General features: G+C 32.3%; 1 protein-coding gene and 1 pseudogene across 1 annotated transcript; one reads left to right on the forward strand and one right to left on the reverse strand.

The window, feature by feature from the left end:
- The window catches only part of LOC112520791, a 30,670-nt pseudogene extending 18,630 nt beyond the window's left edge, over nt 1–12,040 (forward strand).
- Nucleotides 12,041–13,002: 962 nt separating this feature from the next.
- Nucleotides 13,003–13,871, reverse strand: LOC112529776 (transcription factor bHLH30-like). The gene is made up of 2 exons (XM_025141178.1): nt 13,626–13,871; nt 13,003–13,536 (listed from the first exon to the last, which is right to left on the reverse strand). The coding sequence occupies exons 1-2, from the start codon at nt 13,860–13,862 to the stop codon at nt 13,096–13,098; spliced, it is 678 nt and encodes a 225-aa protein (XP_024996946.1). The 5' UTR covers nt 13,863–13,871; the 3' UTR covers nt 13,003–13,095.
- Nucleotides 13,872–16,521: the final 2,650 nt, after the last annotated feature.

Raw genomic sequence — 16,521 nt, forward strand, 5'->3', positions numbered from 1 at the left:
GTCAATAAACTTTACAATTGGATTGTTTGATTTAGTGTAAAGGAAACTGATTGTAAAGTTTGATGACCTTTCTTGTATGTGTTTTGGTCTTAACAGTATAAACATATAAAGGTAAAATAAAAAAACATATCAAAAAATATATACAAAAAATCATGAACATGCGTAGAAATTCAACCTGACAAAACCACTACAAAAAGCAATAAACAAGATGCAAAAGCCTTAACCATCTTTTAATAATCTTGAAACCCTACTTGTTTAATGAAACTTTATGATGTTGTTTGCGGTATTTATATAATGCAAGGGTCATTGTAATTATCAAATGGCTTAATTAATGACATAAATATATACAAATTGTAACAATCTTTATTAAATGAATTCACCATTAATTTTTCCATAAAAAGTTTGACTGTTTTAGTTTTAATGTTACAAGATTATAAGGAAATAAATAAAATAAAACCGTAAACATATTATTATGTTCAAAATTATTTTCGGTACTTATCATGCCAATGCCTATTTATCATCCTTAATTTCCTGCCAAGTTGAAATAAGTTTATTTAGGGTTTATATTACTAGAAAATCATCTTATAGTATCTCAATATTCTCATAAACTTTTTTATAAAATTTAAATTTATAAGATCAAATAATTATATAAGTACGTTATTTTTGGACATCCCAACAAAATTTCAGAACTCTTCTATGTTTACCAGAGGCTTTTGGCAAACAGTGGATAATTGAGGGGGCAGGATGATTAAGATATACTCTATATAATTTAGTGTTAGATAGAAAATGTTTGTTTGATAGTTGTTCTGAATCAACAGTCTAAATGACATAAAATTGAATGCACTTTTGTCCAAATCCTTAGCCATCATTTTATTTTGAAAAACTCGTATGACATATTGTGAACATTCTGATAAACAGTGAGCCTATTTTTGCTCAAATCTTTTGCCCCCATTTGTATTCGATAAACTAAACTTTGAACCCTTCTGCCCAAGCTGTAGCAAAAAGTGTCCAATTTTTTTCTTGAAGAATGAGAGAATTCGGCCAAATTTCTCATCTTAAGAATGTTGTATAAAAGCTTATCAAGTATGAAATGGGTAAAATAATTAGTATGATTTGGAGAAAGTGTTTGTTCACAATTCTAACTAAACCAAATGAACCGAGTGAATCCTACATGGAGTAGGATATGGGGAGGGTAAGTTGTACGGAAGGAGTAGAGTGACTATTTTTTTGAAGCTCCCTAGCTTGTAAGCTACAATTTAAGGTTTCGCAAAAAAACTTTGGCAAAATCGTTCACAGTTTGTCAGAGTAAGATTTGGGTGGAAATGTTGGCAATGTGTAAAAGTTTCAATTTTTTTCATATATAATTAGTACAAAAGAGTTCAAAGTACAATACAACAAAAGCATCCACAATTTGGAGCAAAAGATTTGGGCATAGGTGCAAGTAATTTGTTAAATACAATGTTGACGTAGTGCAACGTAATCCACATGGATTAACTTAATTTTGGGTGGGATAAATCGGAGTGAAAATATGTTAAGGTTTTCCAAGTTCAATGGTTGTTACGAAACTACTTGCCAGTGGTTGTTCAAATGGTAATTCACTTAATTTGACAAGTGTTAATAATGTGTGGTTCTAGTATATGTTGTAGGTGTCTATGGTGTTGAGGTTCCTTTGATCTTTTGGGGGTTGCATACCATCACGTAAACACTGAACATCAAGTGCTAGCAGTAAATACTTCAAACCAGTTTTCATGTGTATGAAACAACACGTGAAAATACTGTGTTGTTTTACAATTCACATTCAAGACTGTTTTTTTTTCCACACATAAAACAGTGTTGAAAATTCTACAAATGAAACAACATCGTATAAACACTGCATTTTCACACGTGAAAATTTTGGTTCGTATGTTTGTGTGATTTATTGGGTTTATAAATACTTATGTATATATATATATATATATATATTACAACTCTTTGTTGGTGATTTTCAGCTGCAATCACTCAAAGCTGTAGATAGTAAGCAATATTCTGATAGTGGAAAAGATGGCATAACAATGGTGACCTTCAAAATTAGTTTCTACCAGGCTGAGCATTGGAGGAAGCTTTGAAAAACAATTGCAGTAGAAATCTTGTATTTTACAAGCATTGAACAACCAATATTTTATGGGTAGGAATTATGAATAGTAGCCAAATTAACAATTTTATTCTGTGAGTTTCTCTCTCTCTCTCTCTCTCTCTCTCTATATATATATATATATAATAGTCAATCTTATATCCTATGTTGATCTGTAGAATTCATTGAGGCTAAGGATGTGCTTAGGGTGTACCAATGTGAGATGAAATAAGGCTCCCAAATTTTTGGGGTCAAATTATACATGTTTTTGCCTTTAATCCAGTTATACATGTTTAACTAAATTATATCTTTTTTGTCTGATTATAATGTTTTTTCTTTCACTTTATTAGCTCAATTGTAGTATCTACACTATTCCTACCCTTGAAAGTTAACCGATCACAAGTGAATTTTATATGTTACGCTGAATCCCATTTTTGTTTTAACTCTTGTTCTAAAACTTTTAATATAATATATGTTATACAGTATGAACTTTATATTTTTTGAGGAACAATACTTTCAGTAGATTTGTACCCGTATACCATATCTGTATTTCTTGACAATGGAGCATGAAAATTGGACCAAGCTATGCATATTTGGTTTTCTACCAATTTGCATTGGATATGAAGTAGGCAATAATTTTCTATGTTTTTTTGCTAATGAACATTTGATTGTCAGCAATAATTTTGAAAAGTACAAGAGAACAATGATCAATATCGGTAATGAAGCACATGTTGCACATGATATGTGATTAGTACACGATGAATTGAGGTGTTACGTGAATATGGCATTGTTTGAGTACATACAGGGATTTTAATGAAACTGTCAACGTTAACCACCTGAGAATGCGAGAATTATGTTTCTTAAAAAGGTATTCATGTAAGCTAAATTGAGGAATTCAAGATCATATTGATCGTTGAAGTATGAAAAAACTCAAAAGAACGAGCTTGAACAAGTATGCTATATAAGAACGTTGGAAAAACCAACTGGACATTGGCACAGTCGTATCCCATAACCCAATCTTTTAAAAGGTCAGGTTTTCCAAGTTCAACAGGTGATGAGGCGAAACTTGAACCCTAGACCTCTAAGAAAGTCGTGTTACAAGGTACCGCTAAGCGAAAGGTCATTTGTTTTGTAGAACCTTGTTTAATGATATAGAAGTTTATTGTAATGTTTGTGGTGGTGTAACTGTATTAATTTGGAAAATGTTTATAATAAAAACCAGTAATGCGACACATCTAAGTTTCCCACTTGTACGTGTTTAGAATAAGTTTATTTGTGCCATGTTTTGAAAATTGTTTGAACAATTAGTTGATTGATGAACATGCTAGTTTACTAGAAAATATTGTTATATAAAAAAATCTAATTGATTTTATGCTTAATGCAGAGTATGATAACAAATGACGTTAAAATGAATTATGAATGTTTATGAATATGCTAAAGACACCGATAAAATATTTATAGTAAATTGAAGACACAAATTTAATTAAATTCATGAAATATAAAAGCTATAATAAACATAAAGACAAAATCATTTGAGCGTGTTTATGACTACTTATGTCGTTTTAGTCAATTCCTATTTTTCACAATCATAGACACACACACATTTGTAAGTGCCAAAAACGGAACCGGGAACACACTCTCCATTCCCGTTAAAGCTTTGAAAGCATTGCTTCTTACAATCATAGAGCGTACATGCTTTAGGGTCCAACACTTTTTCGCATCTTTTTTGAGCAACCACTTGGTCCACATTTATCACTGCAACTACAACCAAAGCAAAGATTACAGAATAAAGATGACAGTTATAAAGAATTTTAAAATTAGTATACATACGAGTCACAATCAACTCAATATATTCAGAGACTTGAAGTTGATCATGCTTTCTCACAAGAATAACAGATAACAGAGATCAGAATAGTGGGTGTTACTGAATTTTAACAAAAGTTTCAAGTAGATCGTTGAGCTAATAAAAATACAAAAAGGGTCAATAAACTTTACAATTGGATTGTTTGATTTAGTGTAAAGGAAACTGATTGTAAAGTTTGATGACCTTTCTTGTATGTGTTTTGGTCTTAACAATATAAACATATAAAGGTGAAAATAAAAAACATATATCAAATAATATGTACTAGAAATCATGAACGTGCATAGAAATTCAACCTGACAAAACAACTACAAAAAGCAAGAAACAAGATGCAAAAGCCTTAACCATCTTTTAATAATCTTGAAACCGTACTCGTTTGATGAAACTTTATGATGTTGTTTGTGGTATTTATATAATGCAAGGGTCATTGTAATTATCAAATGGCTTAATTAATGACATAAATATATACGAATCGTAACAATCTTTATTAAATGAATTCACCATTTTTCCATAAAAAGTTGACTGTTTTAGTTTTAACGTTACAAGACTATAAGGAAATAAATAAAATAAAACCGTAAACATATTATTATGTTCAAAATTATTTTCGGTACCCATCATGCTTATCATTATTTATCATCCTTATTTTCGTGCGAAGTTAAAATAAGTTTATTTAAAAAATACAAAAAATATTACAACAAAATCGAGCTTATATTATCTTAATATTCTCATAAATTGTTTTATAAAATATAAGTTTATAAGATCTAATAATTTTACATGTTATATAAGTATGTTATTTTTAGACATCTCAACGAAATTTTAGAACACTTTCATCTTTACCAAGAGGCTGTTTGACAAATACGGGATGATTGAGTGCAGAATGATTAAGTGGTCAAGGTGATTACTAAACTCTGTATGAGTTAGTGTTAGATAAAAAATGGTTGTTTGGGAACTGTTCTGAATCAACAGTCTGAATGACATAAAATTATTATTTTACCTCTAGTCTTGTGTTTAATGAAAATTAACGTCTGACAAAAGTTCTGAAGAAAATTTCTAAAGGGAAAATAGAAAATGATTAACGATCCAAGTCAATGCATGATCATATCAATCCAAACAAGCGTAACAATTGTTTGTTCAAGTTTTGGCATAACAAAACATCACATGGAACGCAAGTTCAAACCCAATATGCTGAGTACAACATCTAATTTGAAGCATTTAATTCCAATTGATTTGCAACCTCATCATGCAAATTAGCCATGTACTCATCGTCTTGGGGATCCCAAGGCGTTACATCAATCTCTTCTTCCTCACCTCCGTCAATTGGTTCTTGTGCTTCGTTGATGAACATAGGGTTATTGTCGTAATCAATGAATAATTGATTTAGCCAATATCTTGTATTGAGATATGGAGTCAAAAATCCACGAGTGTTGGCATATGCAGCATCATAAAGATAATATTTTTCTACATTTAACATGTAAGAAAAAATTATTGTTAAATAAAATGTATAAGAAATAAATTATATCTAATATTAAATTATATTTAATACGAGGCAAAGGAAATGGAAAGCCAGAAGTTGGGTTCAAAGCAACTTCTCTTAGAACTCTAGCATCATGCGCTATGCCCTCTCATCCAGCCCAAACATAAGTGAATACCATATTAAAATCACAAATAGCTAAAACATTTTGATAACATTCACCTCTTTCTCTCCCGATGACCTTGTTGATCGACAGGCACAACTGCGTGCATGAGAGTCTCATCTAATGCACCTATTGCTCCCTTTATTAATAAAAAATATGAACTATAAGGAACTTTTTAACTACGTTTTGATTTGCATGTTATATACACGAAAACATACCGGAAATATTCTTTTAAGATTTCTTTGTTGTTCTGATATGTTAGAGGTTCCTTCATTAGGTATTGGTCCCACAACTTCTCTAGCAAATTCCATCATTGATCGTAGTACTTGACGAAAATATCTATGGATAGTCTCCGTTGAGTGTTGAAATCTTCATTTAATCATTCTATAGCTTTCATTGTGACCTATAATTGTCAAAAGATTGCCATCTTCTCCTGGACACTTGCATTCCTACTATTTTGCAACCAATTCTTTTGTTTAATTTTGTTGCATAGTCGTATATAAGCATCATGAGAAAGACGCATCAACTCAAGACATAGTGTATTTGAGCCATACGCATGTCCGGTCAACGATGAAGTGTTATCTCTTATCCTTTCGATTCTTGATGTAGCTTTTTATTTCAAATATAACCAAAAAAGTAACAAAATCAACAATTCTTCCTCAACATCCATAGAGCACCTTGCAAATTTTAAAAAATTACAAAATGTGGATGAAAGGTTAACATAATATCAAAGAAACATCCTCATTCAAAAGTTGCATCATTCAAAAACATGTTCAATAGTTGCATCATCCAAAAGTTATGTGTTAAAATGCAAAACGTCGTTCAAAATCTAGAATCATATCAAAACACAATGTTCAAAAGCATAATATGCTCCAACTACACAATCTCATACTTTTGTCTTATCATTCTAACCCAACCCACACAACCTTCCGGTTTTAAACACAACCACAATTTCCTATAGTCGGCACTCTCACTAAAGATAAAAGTAGCTATGTGGTACAACGGGTGATCTCTTCCCCATCCAAGGCGTAGTACTTGTACGTTGGTCCCTTCCAGATCTGTGTCCCCCCCTTTTTTTTTTGTTGGTTAAGGTCTGGTCCATCCAGATCTGGTTGTTTTCTTTAAATTTCTTCATTATCTTTGATTCTGGTTCATTGTCCAGATCTGTTTGTTTTTTTTAGGTTGCCTCATTATCTGTTGCTTCTGGTCTGGTTAAGGTCTGGTTCATCCAGATCTATTTTTTTCTTGTTTAGGTAATGGTCTATCCAGATCCTTTCTTTAATATGTTCAGGTTGCTCTCAGTTCTGGTTATTTTCTTGCATGTTATCTGTGGTTATCTTGTTGGTGTGGTTGTTGTCTAGCTTGTCTGTTGTTGGTTCTCTTGCTTCTTTGTTTGTTATATATGTTGGGGCTGAATAGTTAGCTTGACCTAGCATCGTTGAATGTTTTAGGAATCCTGCTTTCATCTATTCGGTTTCCTTGTTTGTTTCTTTTTTGTTTTAATAGGTGATTCCACTGCTGACACTGGTAGTACAATGGAATCCAAGGTCACTAGTTTGGACTTTAAGGATCCACTGTACCTACATCCTAGTGACACTAGTGGAGCTCCTTTACTTAATATCAAACTTAGTGGCACTGAGAATTACAAGGTTTGGGCCTGTGCAATGACCTTGGCCTTGGAAACTAAAAACAAACTTGGGTTTATTAATGGGTCATGTCCTCATCCCAAAGATGATCTTGTCTTAAAAAGAATGGGACCGCTGTAACTCGATTGTCCTGTCTTGGATACTGAGTTCCATGACGAAATATCTCTTTTTGGGACAAGTGTTCTCAAAGGAATCTTCCAAAGTTTGGGACGAGTTAAAAGAAACGTATGACAAGGTGGATGGTTATGTCACTTTTAATCTTTATCAGAAAATAAACTCTTTAAATCAAATGGTAAGTTTGTTTCTGAATATTATCACAAACTCAACTCCCTATGGAAATAGTTTTATGCTTTAGTCAAACTTCCTCTTGCACTTGCAATGCTTCCCATGATTTCTTTGAACACAGTCAACTTATCAAATTAATGCAGTTTTTAATGGGTCTTGATGATTTGTATCAACCTATTAGAAGTAATATCCTCACTAGGGATGCTCTTCCTTCTGTGAAGACTGCTTTTTCTCTTGTTTCAAGAGAAGAGTCACACAGAGGTGTAAACCTACCTCAGTCTCGCAGTAAAACTCAGAATAATGCCTTTGTCAGTAAAACTATTGAAAATAAAAGGAGGGTAGGGAGAGGTTCTAATTTGATTTGTAAACATTGTGGTTTAAATGGTCACACTATTGAAAGATGTTATAAACTGATAGGTTTTCCAAAAGACTTTCAAAATCGACCTAGACCACAAACTCAAAAATTTCAAATCCTCTTTCAGTAATGCTACTGTTTCATAGTCTCATTCTCCAAAGAAAGCTGGGGCTACCTCATCTTTCTCCTTTTTAAAAGCACAAATAGCAAAAATCCTTGGAATAATAGAACACAAGGAAGGAGCCACTGCTAATATGGCAGGTATGTCCAAAATTTTCAAATTTGGTTGGATAATAGACTCAGCTGCTAACCAACACATGACCCGCAACACTCAATTATTGGACAACCTGGTTGATGTTTCTGACCTTGACCTTAAGATGACTCACCCTAACGGAACAAAGGCTAGGATCAACAAAATTGGTGACTTCAAATTATCCAACAATGTTGTCCTCTTTGATGTTTTAGTCGTTCCATACTCCAATGTAAACTTGCTATTTGTTCATAAGCTTGCTAGGGATAACAAACTATTCATAGGATTTGATGAGTCAAAGTGTTGCGTCCAGGACTCTCTTTAAAAGAAAATTGTGGGGACTGGTAGCCAAGAAGGTGGCCTTTATTATTTTGATGAGAAATTTTAAATGTGAGTTCCCTTCTTACTGTGGTAAAGTTTCTTCTCTGGTTTCTTCTCAGTTGTGGCATCGATGTCTTGGTCATCCCTCTGACCAAGTTTTAAATGTGTTAAAAGATCACTTGAAAATTCCCAATGAGGATTATGGTCCCTGTGAGGTTTGCCATAAGGCAAAACAAACTAGGGAAAATTTTGACTTAAGCATTCATAAGTCCAAAGATCTAGGTGAACTTGTTCATCAAGATGTCTGGGGTCCCTATCATATTCAGAGTAGAGAGGGATATAAGTATTTTTTGACCATAGTTGATGACTTCACTCGTGCAGTTTGGGTGTTTTTGTTAAAAGGTAAACATGAGGTTGGTGAGAACATTATAACCTTTTGTAATCTCCTAAATACTCAATTTGGAAAGTTTATTAAAATTTACATAAGTGACAATGGTTCTGAGTTTACAAGTCAAAAATTAAGTGAGTTTTTTAAAATGAAAGGTATCGTTCATCAAACCTCTTGCGTTTATACTCCACAACAGAATGAGGTGGTAGAAAACATCGTCACTTACTGAATGTTGCTAGGGCTCTTATGTTTCAGGGAAGGGTCCTGTTGAATATGTGGAGTGAGTGTATTCTTACAACTACATATCTCATAAATAGAACTCTCTTCTATTTTAAATGGTAAGTGCCCCTATGAACTTGTATATGGCTTTCAACGTGCCCTCATACATCTTAAAAATTTTGGGTGTCTGTGTTTTGCTATTATACCTAACATCACAAATGAGTTTTCCCCTAAGCCTGAGAAATGTGTATTGTTAGGGTATGAAAATTTAAAAAAATGTACAAACTGTATAGTTTGGATTCTAAACGAGTTATTGTGTCTCGGGATGTTAAATTTTATGATAATGTCTTCCCTTTTAAGATGAAGGTTGACAGGTTGAATGAGTCTTATAATGGAGATTTTAATGATCTAAATTTCTTTGAATATATGTCAGGATCTTCTAATAAATTTGTTGTCACCACCCAATGATGAGAATGGAGGCCAGTCTAATTATGAGAATATTCAAAATACTTCCTATATCTCTAGTAATCGTGAAGTTCTAGGTAACCCATCCAGAGCTATCAATAGGGGCCCTTAGGCAACTCTATTAGTCAAAAGGTTAATTGGTAGATTGATATATTTATACTGGGTTTCAAAGGTTAATTGGTAGATTGATATTTTTATTAGCTACCAAACCAAATATTGCTTTTGTCGTTCATTGTTTAAGTCAATTCATGCATTCCCCTAGACAGTCGCATCTTAATCTTGCTCTTAGAATTTTGTGTTATCTGAAGATGTCTCCAGGGAAAGGAGTAAGTTTTGCCAAGTCAGAATTTTTTCCCTCACTGCCTTTGTAGACACTGATTGCGGTAAGTGTCTCTCATCTAGGTGCTATGTAAATGGGTTCTGTATTTTCCTTGGTAATTCTATGATATCTTGGAAAAGCAAGAAACAAAATATAGTTTCACGCTCCTCGGCCGAATCTGAGTACAGAGCTATGGCTAATGCTACTTGTGAAATAATATGGGTCCTTAAGATTCTATCAGACTTGAATGTTAAAAATTTGCTTCATGTAAATTTGTATTATGATAATAAATCTGCAATAGAAATAGCTAACATTCTTGTTTTTCATGAGCGTACGAAACATATTGATATTGATGTTCACCAAATTCGTGAAAATATTAGTAAAGGGTTGCTAAAACTGGTAAAAATAATATCTTCTGAACAACCTATTGATATGTTCACCTGTTGATTTTATAGATGCTTTTATGGAGCTTTCATGGTTCTTTTACTCTTCTATTGGTACTAGTCGGTAATTTTAAATTTCATCACTCTTACTATAGTTTGGTATTATTGATAAGAGTGAATTATTGTTGTAGCTATTGGACTTGTCAAGTTATTTAAAAACGACAACTTACTTGGAAAACCCTAGCTTTTTTTTACCTTGGATCAACCCCAGCTAATCTTAGTTAACCTAACTAGATTATGTTCTACATTATAGAGAGTGGTACTCAGTATTGTTTTCAAAGTAACCAACCTCCATGTAAGAATACGAAAACCATCATATCACAAACTGTCATCACATTTGTCCAAATCTTTTTATCTGAACCATATTTAGCAAAAATGTGAAAACTACTGACAGATCTTATTTTGAACACTTTTGCCCTCATTGTGTTTGACAAACTTAACAAATTAAGAACACTTTTGCCCAAATCCTTGGTCGTTATTTGATTTTGAAAAACTCGTCTAACATATGTGAACATTTTGATAAATTGTGAGCATATTTTTTCTCAAATCTTTTGCTCTCATTTGTATTTGACAAACTGAATTTTGAACCCTTCTTCCCAAGTTGTAGCAAAAAGTGTCCTATTTTTTTCTTGAAGAATGAGAGAATTCGGCCAAATTTCTCATCTTAAGAATGTTCCGTAAAAGTCTATCAAGTATGAATTGGGCAAAATAATTAGTATGATTTGGAGAAAGTGTTTGTTCACAGTTTTAATCGAGTGAATCCTACATGGAGTAGGATATGTGGAGGATAAGATGTATCCAAAGAGTAGAGTGAATGTTTATTTGAATCTCCCCAGATTGTAAGGTACAATTCAAGGTTAGGCAAAAGATTTTAGCAAAATTGTTCACAATTTGTCAGAGTAAGATTTGGGAGGAATTGTTGGCAATGTGTAAAAAGTGTTCAATTTTTTTCATATATAATTAATACAAAAGAGTTCAAAGGACAATACATCAAAAGCATCCACAACTTGGAGCAAAAGATCTGGGCAAAGGTGCAAGTAATTTGTCAAATACAATGTTGACGTAGTGGAATGTAGTCTAATGGGTTAACTTGATTTTGGGTGGGATAAATCAGAGTGAAAAAATGTTAAGGTTTTACAAGTTCAATGGTTGTTATGAAACAACTTGCAAGTGGTTGTTATAATGGTAATACACTTAATTTGACAACCGTTGATATTGGGTGGTTCTAATATATGTTGTAGGTGCCTATAGGTGTTGAGGTTACTTTTGATCTTTTGGGGGTTGTATACCATCACATAAACACTGAACATCATGTGCTAGCGGTAAGTACTTCAAACCAGTTTTCATGCGTATGACACAACACGTGAAAAATACAGTGTTGTTTTACATGTGAAATGTTCAAAACTGTTTTTCTCCACACATAAAACTGTCTTGAAAATTTCACATATGAAACATTGTATAAACACTGCATTTTCACACATAAAAAATGGTTCATATATTTGTATGATTTATTAGGTTTATATATGCTTATGTGTGCATGTATATATATATATATATATGACAACTCTTTGTTGGTGATTTTCAGCTGCAATCATTCAAAGCTGTATATATTAAGCAGGATTATGATACTGGAAAAGATGGCATAACAATGGTGACTTTCAAAATTACATTTGACCAGGTTGAAGGAATGGATGAAGTTTTGAAAACCAATTGCAACAGAAATCTTGTATTTTACAAGCATTGAACAACCAATATTATATGGGTAGGAATTATAAATAGTAGTCAAATAAACAATCTTAATATGTGAGTTTTATGTATATATATTTAATAGTCATTAGTCATGTACCCCATGGCGTTGCATCTATCTCTTCTTCCTTACCTTCGTCAATTGGTTCTTGTGCTTAATTGATGAACATTGGGTCATTGTGGTAATCCATGAATAAATGATCTTTCATATTACATCTTCTTATAAAGTTGTGGATCGCGAAACAAGCAATTTCAATGTTCTTTTGTATTCGAAAAGGATAAGGGGTCATTTGTTTCAAAATTAGGAATCTTGCATTCAATACACCAAAAGCACGCTTGATAACATTTCTGAGTTGTGCATGGGCATGATTGAATCTTTCTTCTTTGGTCAATGCATGTCGACGTCAAAAATCAGCTAGCCAATATCTTGTATTGGGATATGAAATGAAAAATCCACGAGTGTTGGCATATGCAGCATTACAAAAATAATATTTTTCAACATTTAACATGTAAGAAAAAGTTATTGTTCAGTAAAATGTATAAGAAATAAATTATATTTAATATTAAGTAAATATTACAAATACAAGGTGAAGGAAATGGAAAGCCAAAAGTTGAGTTCAATGCAACTTCTCTTAAAACTCTAGCATCATGTGTTATGTCCTCCATCCAGCCCAAACACAAGTGAATATCATATTAAAGCCCCAAATAGCTAAAACGTTTTGATAACATTCACCTCTTCTTCTGCCCTACAACGAGCTTGTTGATCGACAAACATAACTGCATGTATGAAAGTCTCATCTAATTCACCTATTTCCCCCTTTATTAAAAAAAAATATAAACTATAAGGAACTTTTTAACGACGTTTTGATTTGTAAGTTAGAACGTCAAACAACAGCTTTACTAATTTATTGTAACAAAATTATATATGACACATATAAAAGAGTCTATTAGAATATTTAAACATATCTAAGATGTTATAAAATCGATTTTATAATATAGTAAATAAATTCCTCAAAGATAAAACCGAATATGATCCTTCTAAATCATCAAAATTCAAATACGTGGTCTCTTGTTTCGAGGCAGATCCAAGAATGCAGCCTGATCCATAACCACTTTTAACGATCTTCGTAACTCTGGTAACCCTTGTTCTCTTGCTATCTGAACCCATAACACACATTTGATTCTTCCACCCAGTGTCCCTATCTCCGTTCGCACCAGTTTCCCACCTACCACCGCCAACGCCCGCCGTAGCTCCACCATAAGTTCCGGCCGATCCTGGCAGCACATGCAAGCTTTTATCATACTTGAATCTTCTCCCACGTACGTCACTTCCAGCTCGTCAATCTCACTTGGAATCATATAATATTCCTTGTTTCTACTTATGAAATAATCATCATCATCGTCACTTGTTGATTCCACTTCTGCTTCTGCCGCCATCTTCTTTAACTCCTTCACTCGCCGGACCACCTCCGCCAATAATGAAGCTTTATCTGTCTGTACTCCATCACAAAAACAAAAAACCATAAGTAATTAACTTATCTAAATTGTTGGAAACTTCAATAATTAATTAGTAGTAGTACTACCTTGATGGTGTTGGGGAGGAGGGTACGGAGGGTGGCAAGGTGGCCGTTGATTCTCTTCCGTCGTCTTCTTTCCGCTTCGCTGTGTCTATTGGAAGCTGCTGCGGCCCTGTCCTCCGCCACCGTGTTTGCTGACAGTTGTTGGGTTCCTTCTCCGACTAAATCTCTTATAATAGTGGAACAGTTATTACTGAACTGATCATAACCATTGATATAACTGGGTAGAAACTGCATCTGCATATATTGAATTGAATTGAATGGATGTTTGGAAAGAAAGAGTTAATGGAGAATGGTGTTTGAAATGAAGTGATATGGATGGATGAATATATGGAGGAGGGTGTGAAAATGTGGTCAATATGCATACGTCATGTGTCGGGCGACAAGCCTACACAAACACAGCAAAGGGCTTGACAGGTGGAAATTATGTTGTCCAACACATCAAATTAAACGTTTTTTTTTTAGGTTTTCTACCGTTTAAAGTGTGTTTTTTTTAATTGTTTCTAAATTTTGAAATTTTGTTTTGTTTTTTATTGATAAAAAAATCGGAGAAGTTAATTCATATTACCATTTCTTTCGTTTAAATTGGTCTCCTATCATTTCTTTTACAGATTGACCTAAATGTCAGTACATCTACGATATCATATTGCGAACCTAGTTAAAAGACAAAAAAAAATATCAAATTTAACCAGTTTACCGTCGTAATTGTGGACTTGACCGTCACAATTGCATATTTATGTTGAATTTTGGTTTTTAGCTATTGCGAATCTGGATATTGAAGAAGTAGTGACATAGGGTCAACATGAGAAAGAAACGGTTAAGAAGACAATTTAAATGAGAAAAATGGTTATTTAACTCAAAGATTCAAAAAATTGGTTTGACGTTTGAAAATGGAATTAACGTAATTGTTGTTTTCTAATTGATAAAGTGTTGGTGTTTTTGTAATAACGTTAAGTTTTGTGTTATTGAGACTTGTAAATGTTCTCAATCCTTAAATATTTTTATAGTCATGGTACATGTCGTAAAACTTGAGTTTGTTATTTGTTTTTAACCACAAGGGTGGTGTCTGATTGGTTTGAGTTTGGCTCTAAAGATCAAAAGTACCTGAAGGTCCCAAGTTCAAATCCAAGAAAAAATAAAAATCCCCTTGTGGCCACGGAGGTTCAAATGCGGTGACCCCGAGCTATCTGCAAAACAGATGGTCGCAGACATGATTGGACAGGACTGAACAGGACTAAACAGGACAGGACAAGAGGCTAATAAAACATTATTTTACATCTTGTCCAATAAATAAAGGCAATTAAAAGATTTTAAACTCTTATTATACAATAAACAATATATATATATATATATATATATATATATTAACCTGGATATCCAACCCGTTATGCTAGCCGATTAGTTCCAGGGCGACCACCTGCTTTGCAGATAGCCCGGAATCACCGCATTTGAACCTCCGTGTTCACAAGAGGATTTTTATTCCTCCTTGGATTTGAACATGAGACCTTATGGTACTTTTGAACTTTGAAGTCAAGTTCAAACCAATCAAGCACCACCCTTGTGGTTAACAATATATATTTAGTTTAATCTTTTATTTGATTGGATATAAATAATGAATAAATTTTTTAAAGAAGACATAGAGTGACATAAAAATTTTAATATTTATTTACTTAAAAATAATAATAATTATAGTGTAAGAAAGAGAGATGGGAATAGAGAGAATATTTTGAGAAAACAAAATACATTTATTAATAAAAACATACAATTTTATACATTCAGTTAACAAAAAAATCTAAAAAAAACCAACATTATTTTTAAAGGTTTAGTTTTTAAATTATTTTGATTTTTTATTTAAAAAAATAGTTCTTGAACTTAATCGTTCAAAATAAAAAATATTTAATAATTTTTTTATTTAAAAAATAGTTTAAAAACTAAAGTACTCAAAATAAAAAAGTTTGTTAGCTTTTTTATAAACTTTTTTCTTTAATTAATGTGAATAATAATTACAAGACAAATAGGGTTTTGTGTACTTTGTGCATTATTGGGTCACGTACATTCGTACACCTAATTTTTGTATTTATTTATCACCACCATTTAACATATTCTTTCATAACTTCACTAATCATAAAATTATATTAAAAGTAAACTATGTCGACCATAATTTAAATATTTCATAATAAATCTTCATCAATTTAATTTATTTATCATTTATCTATTAAAAAAATCGATGTAGAAAAATGCTATTTTTTAAAGTAGAAATACGTATTAGACCATCCGCTACAATTTTGAGAAGTATACAGGTAGTCGGTACATGAATAGCTTTCAAAAATTCTTTATTTTTATAGATTTTTTTGTAAGTAACGGCATGGACGATCGTAAAAGTTATATATTCATATAGATTTAACTATAGCTTTTTGTAGCAATTGTCGATCAAACATATTTGACTAAATAATCATACAAAGTTATCCAGATCATCTTTCTTTTCATGCCAAATTAAATCAAGCATGCATTTAATTAAAATAATGATAATGATACATGTAAATTTAAAGAATTGTATAAAAATAAAAAGAGTTTAAAAGTATATAAAAAAGGCAATGATTTTCCGGCGCAGTTGATTACGCCCTCACCAATTATTGCTGTTTTCTTCATAATTTCCCATTTTCATGTCCAAAAAGCTACTCCTATCTTTTTCTTCCCTACAATCCACTCACTATATGTATATGTATAATTATAAAGTATCTGATAAAAATTTTTAAAAATTATTTTTTATACGTAAACTAYTGTTTATTAATGCATATTACTTAAAACTCAAGATTACAAGTAGATTGTGCGTAAGTATAACTTATTACAGCTTCATATCTGAATTCGTGTAACTAACTGCAGATAAACATAATCAAATACA

The sequence above is a fragment of the Cynara cardunculus genome, assembly GCF_001531365.2.
Source record: "Cynara cardunculus var. scolymus isolate 2C chromosome LG 1, CcrdV1, whole genome shotgun sequence".
Lineage (NCBI taxonomy): Eukaryota > Viridiplantae > Streptophyta > Magnoliopsida > Asterales > Asteraceae > Cynara > Cynara cardunculus.

Bases quoted from the DNA above. Each gene is read 5' to 3' on its own strand.
- LOC112529776 (XM_025141178.1), bottom strand. From the start codon at position 13,862: ATGCAGATGCAGTTTCTACCCAGTTATATCAATGGTTATGATCAGTTC. The intron at 13,537-13,625 runs GTAGTACTACTA...GATGGAGTACAG, and splicing joins TCCTCCCCAACACCATCAAG to ACAGATAAAGCTTCATTATT.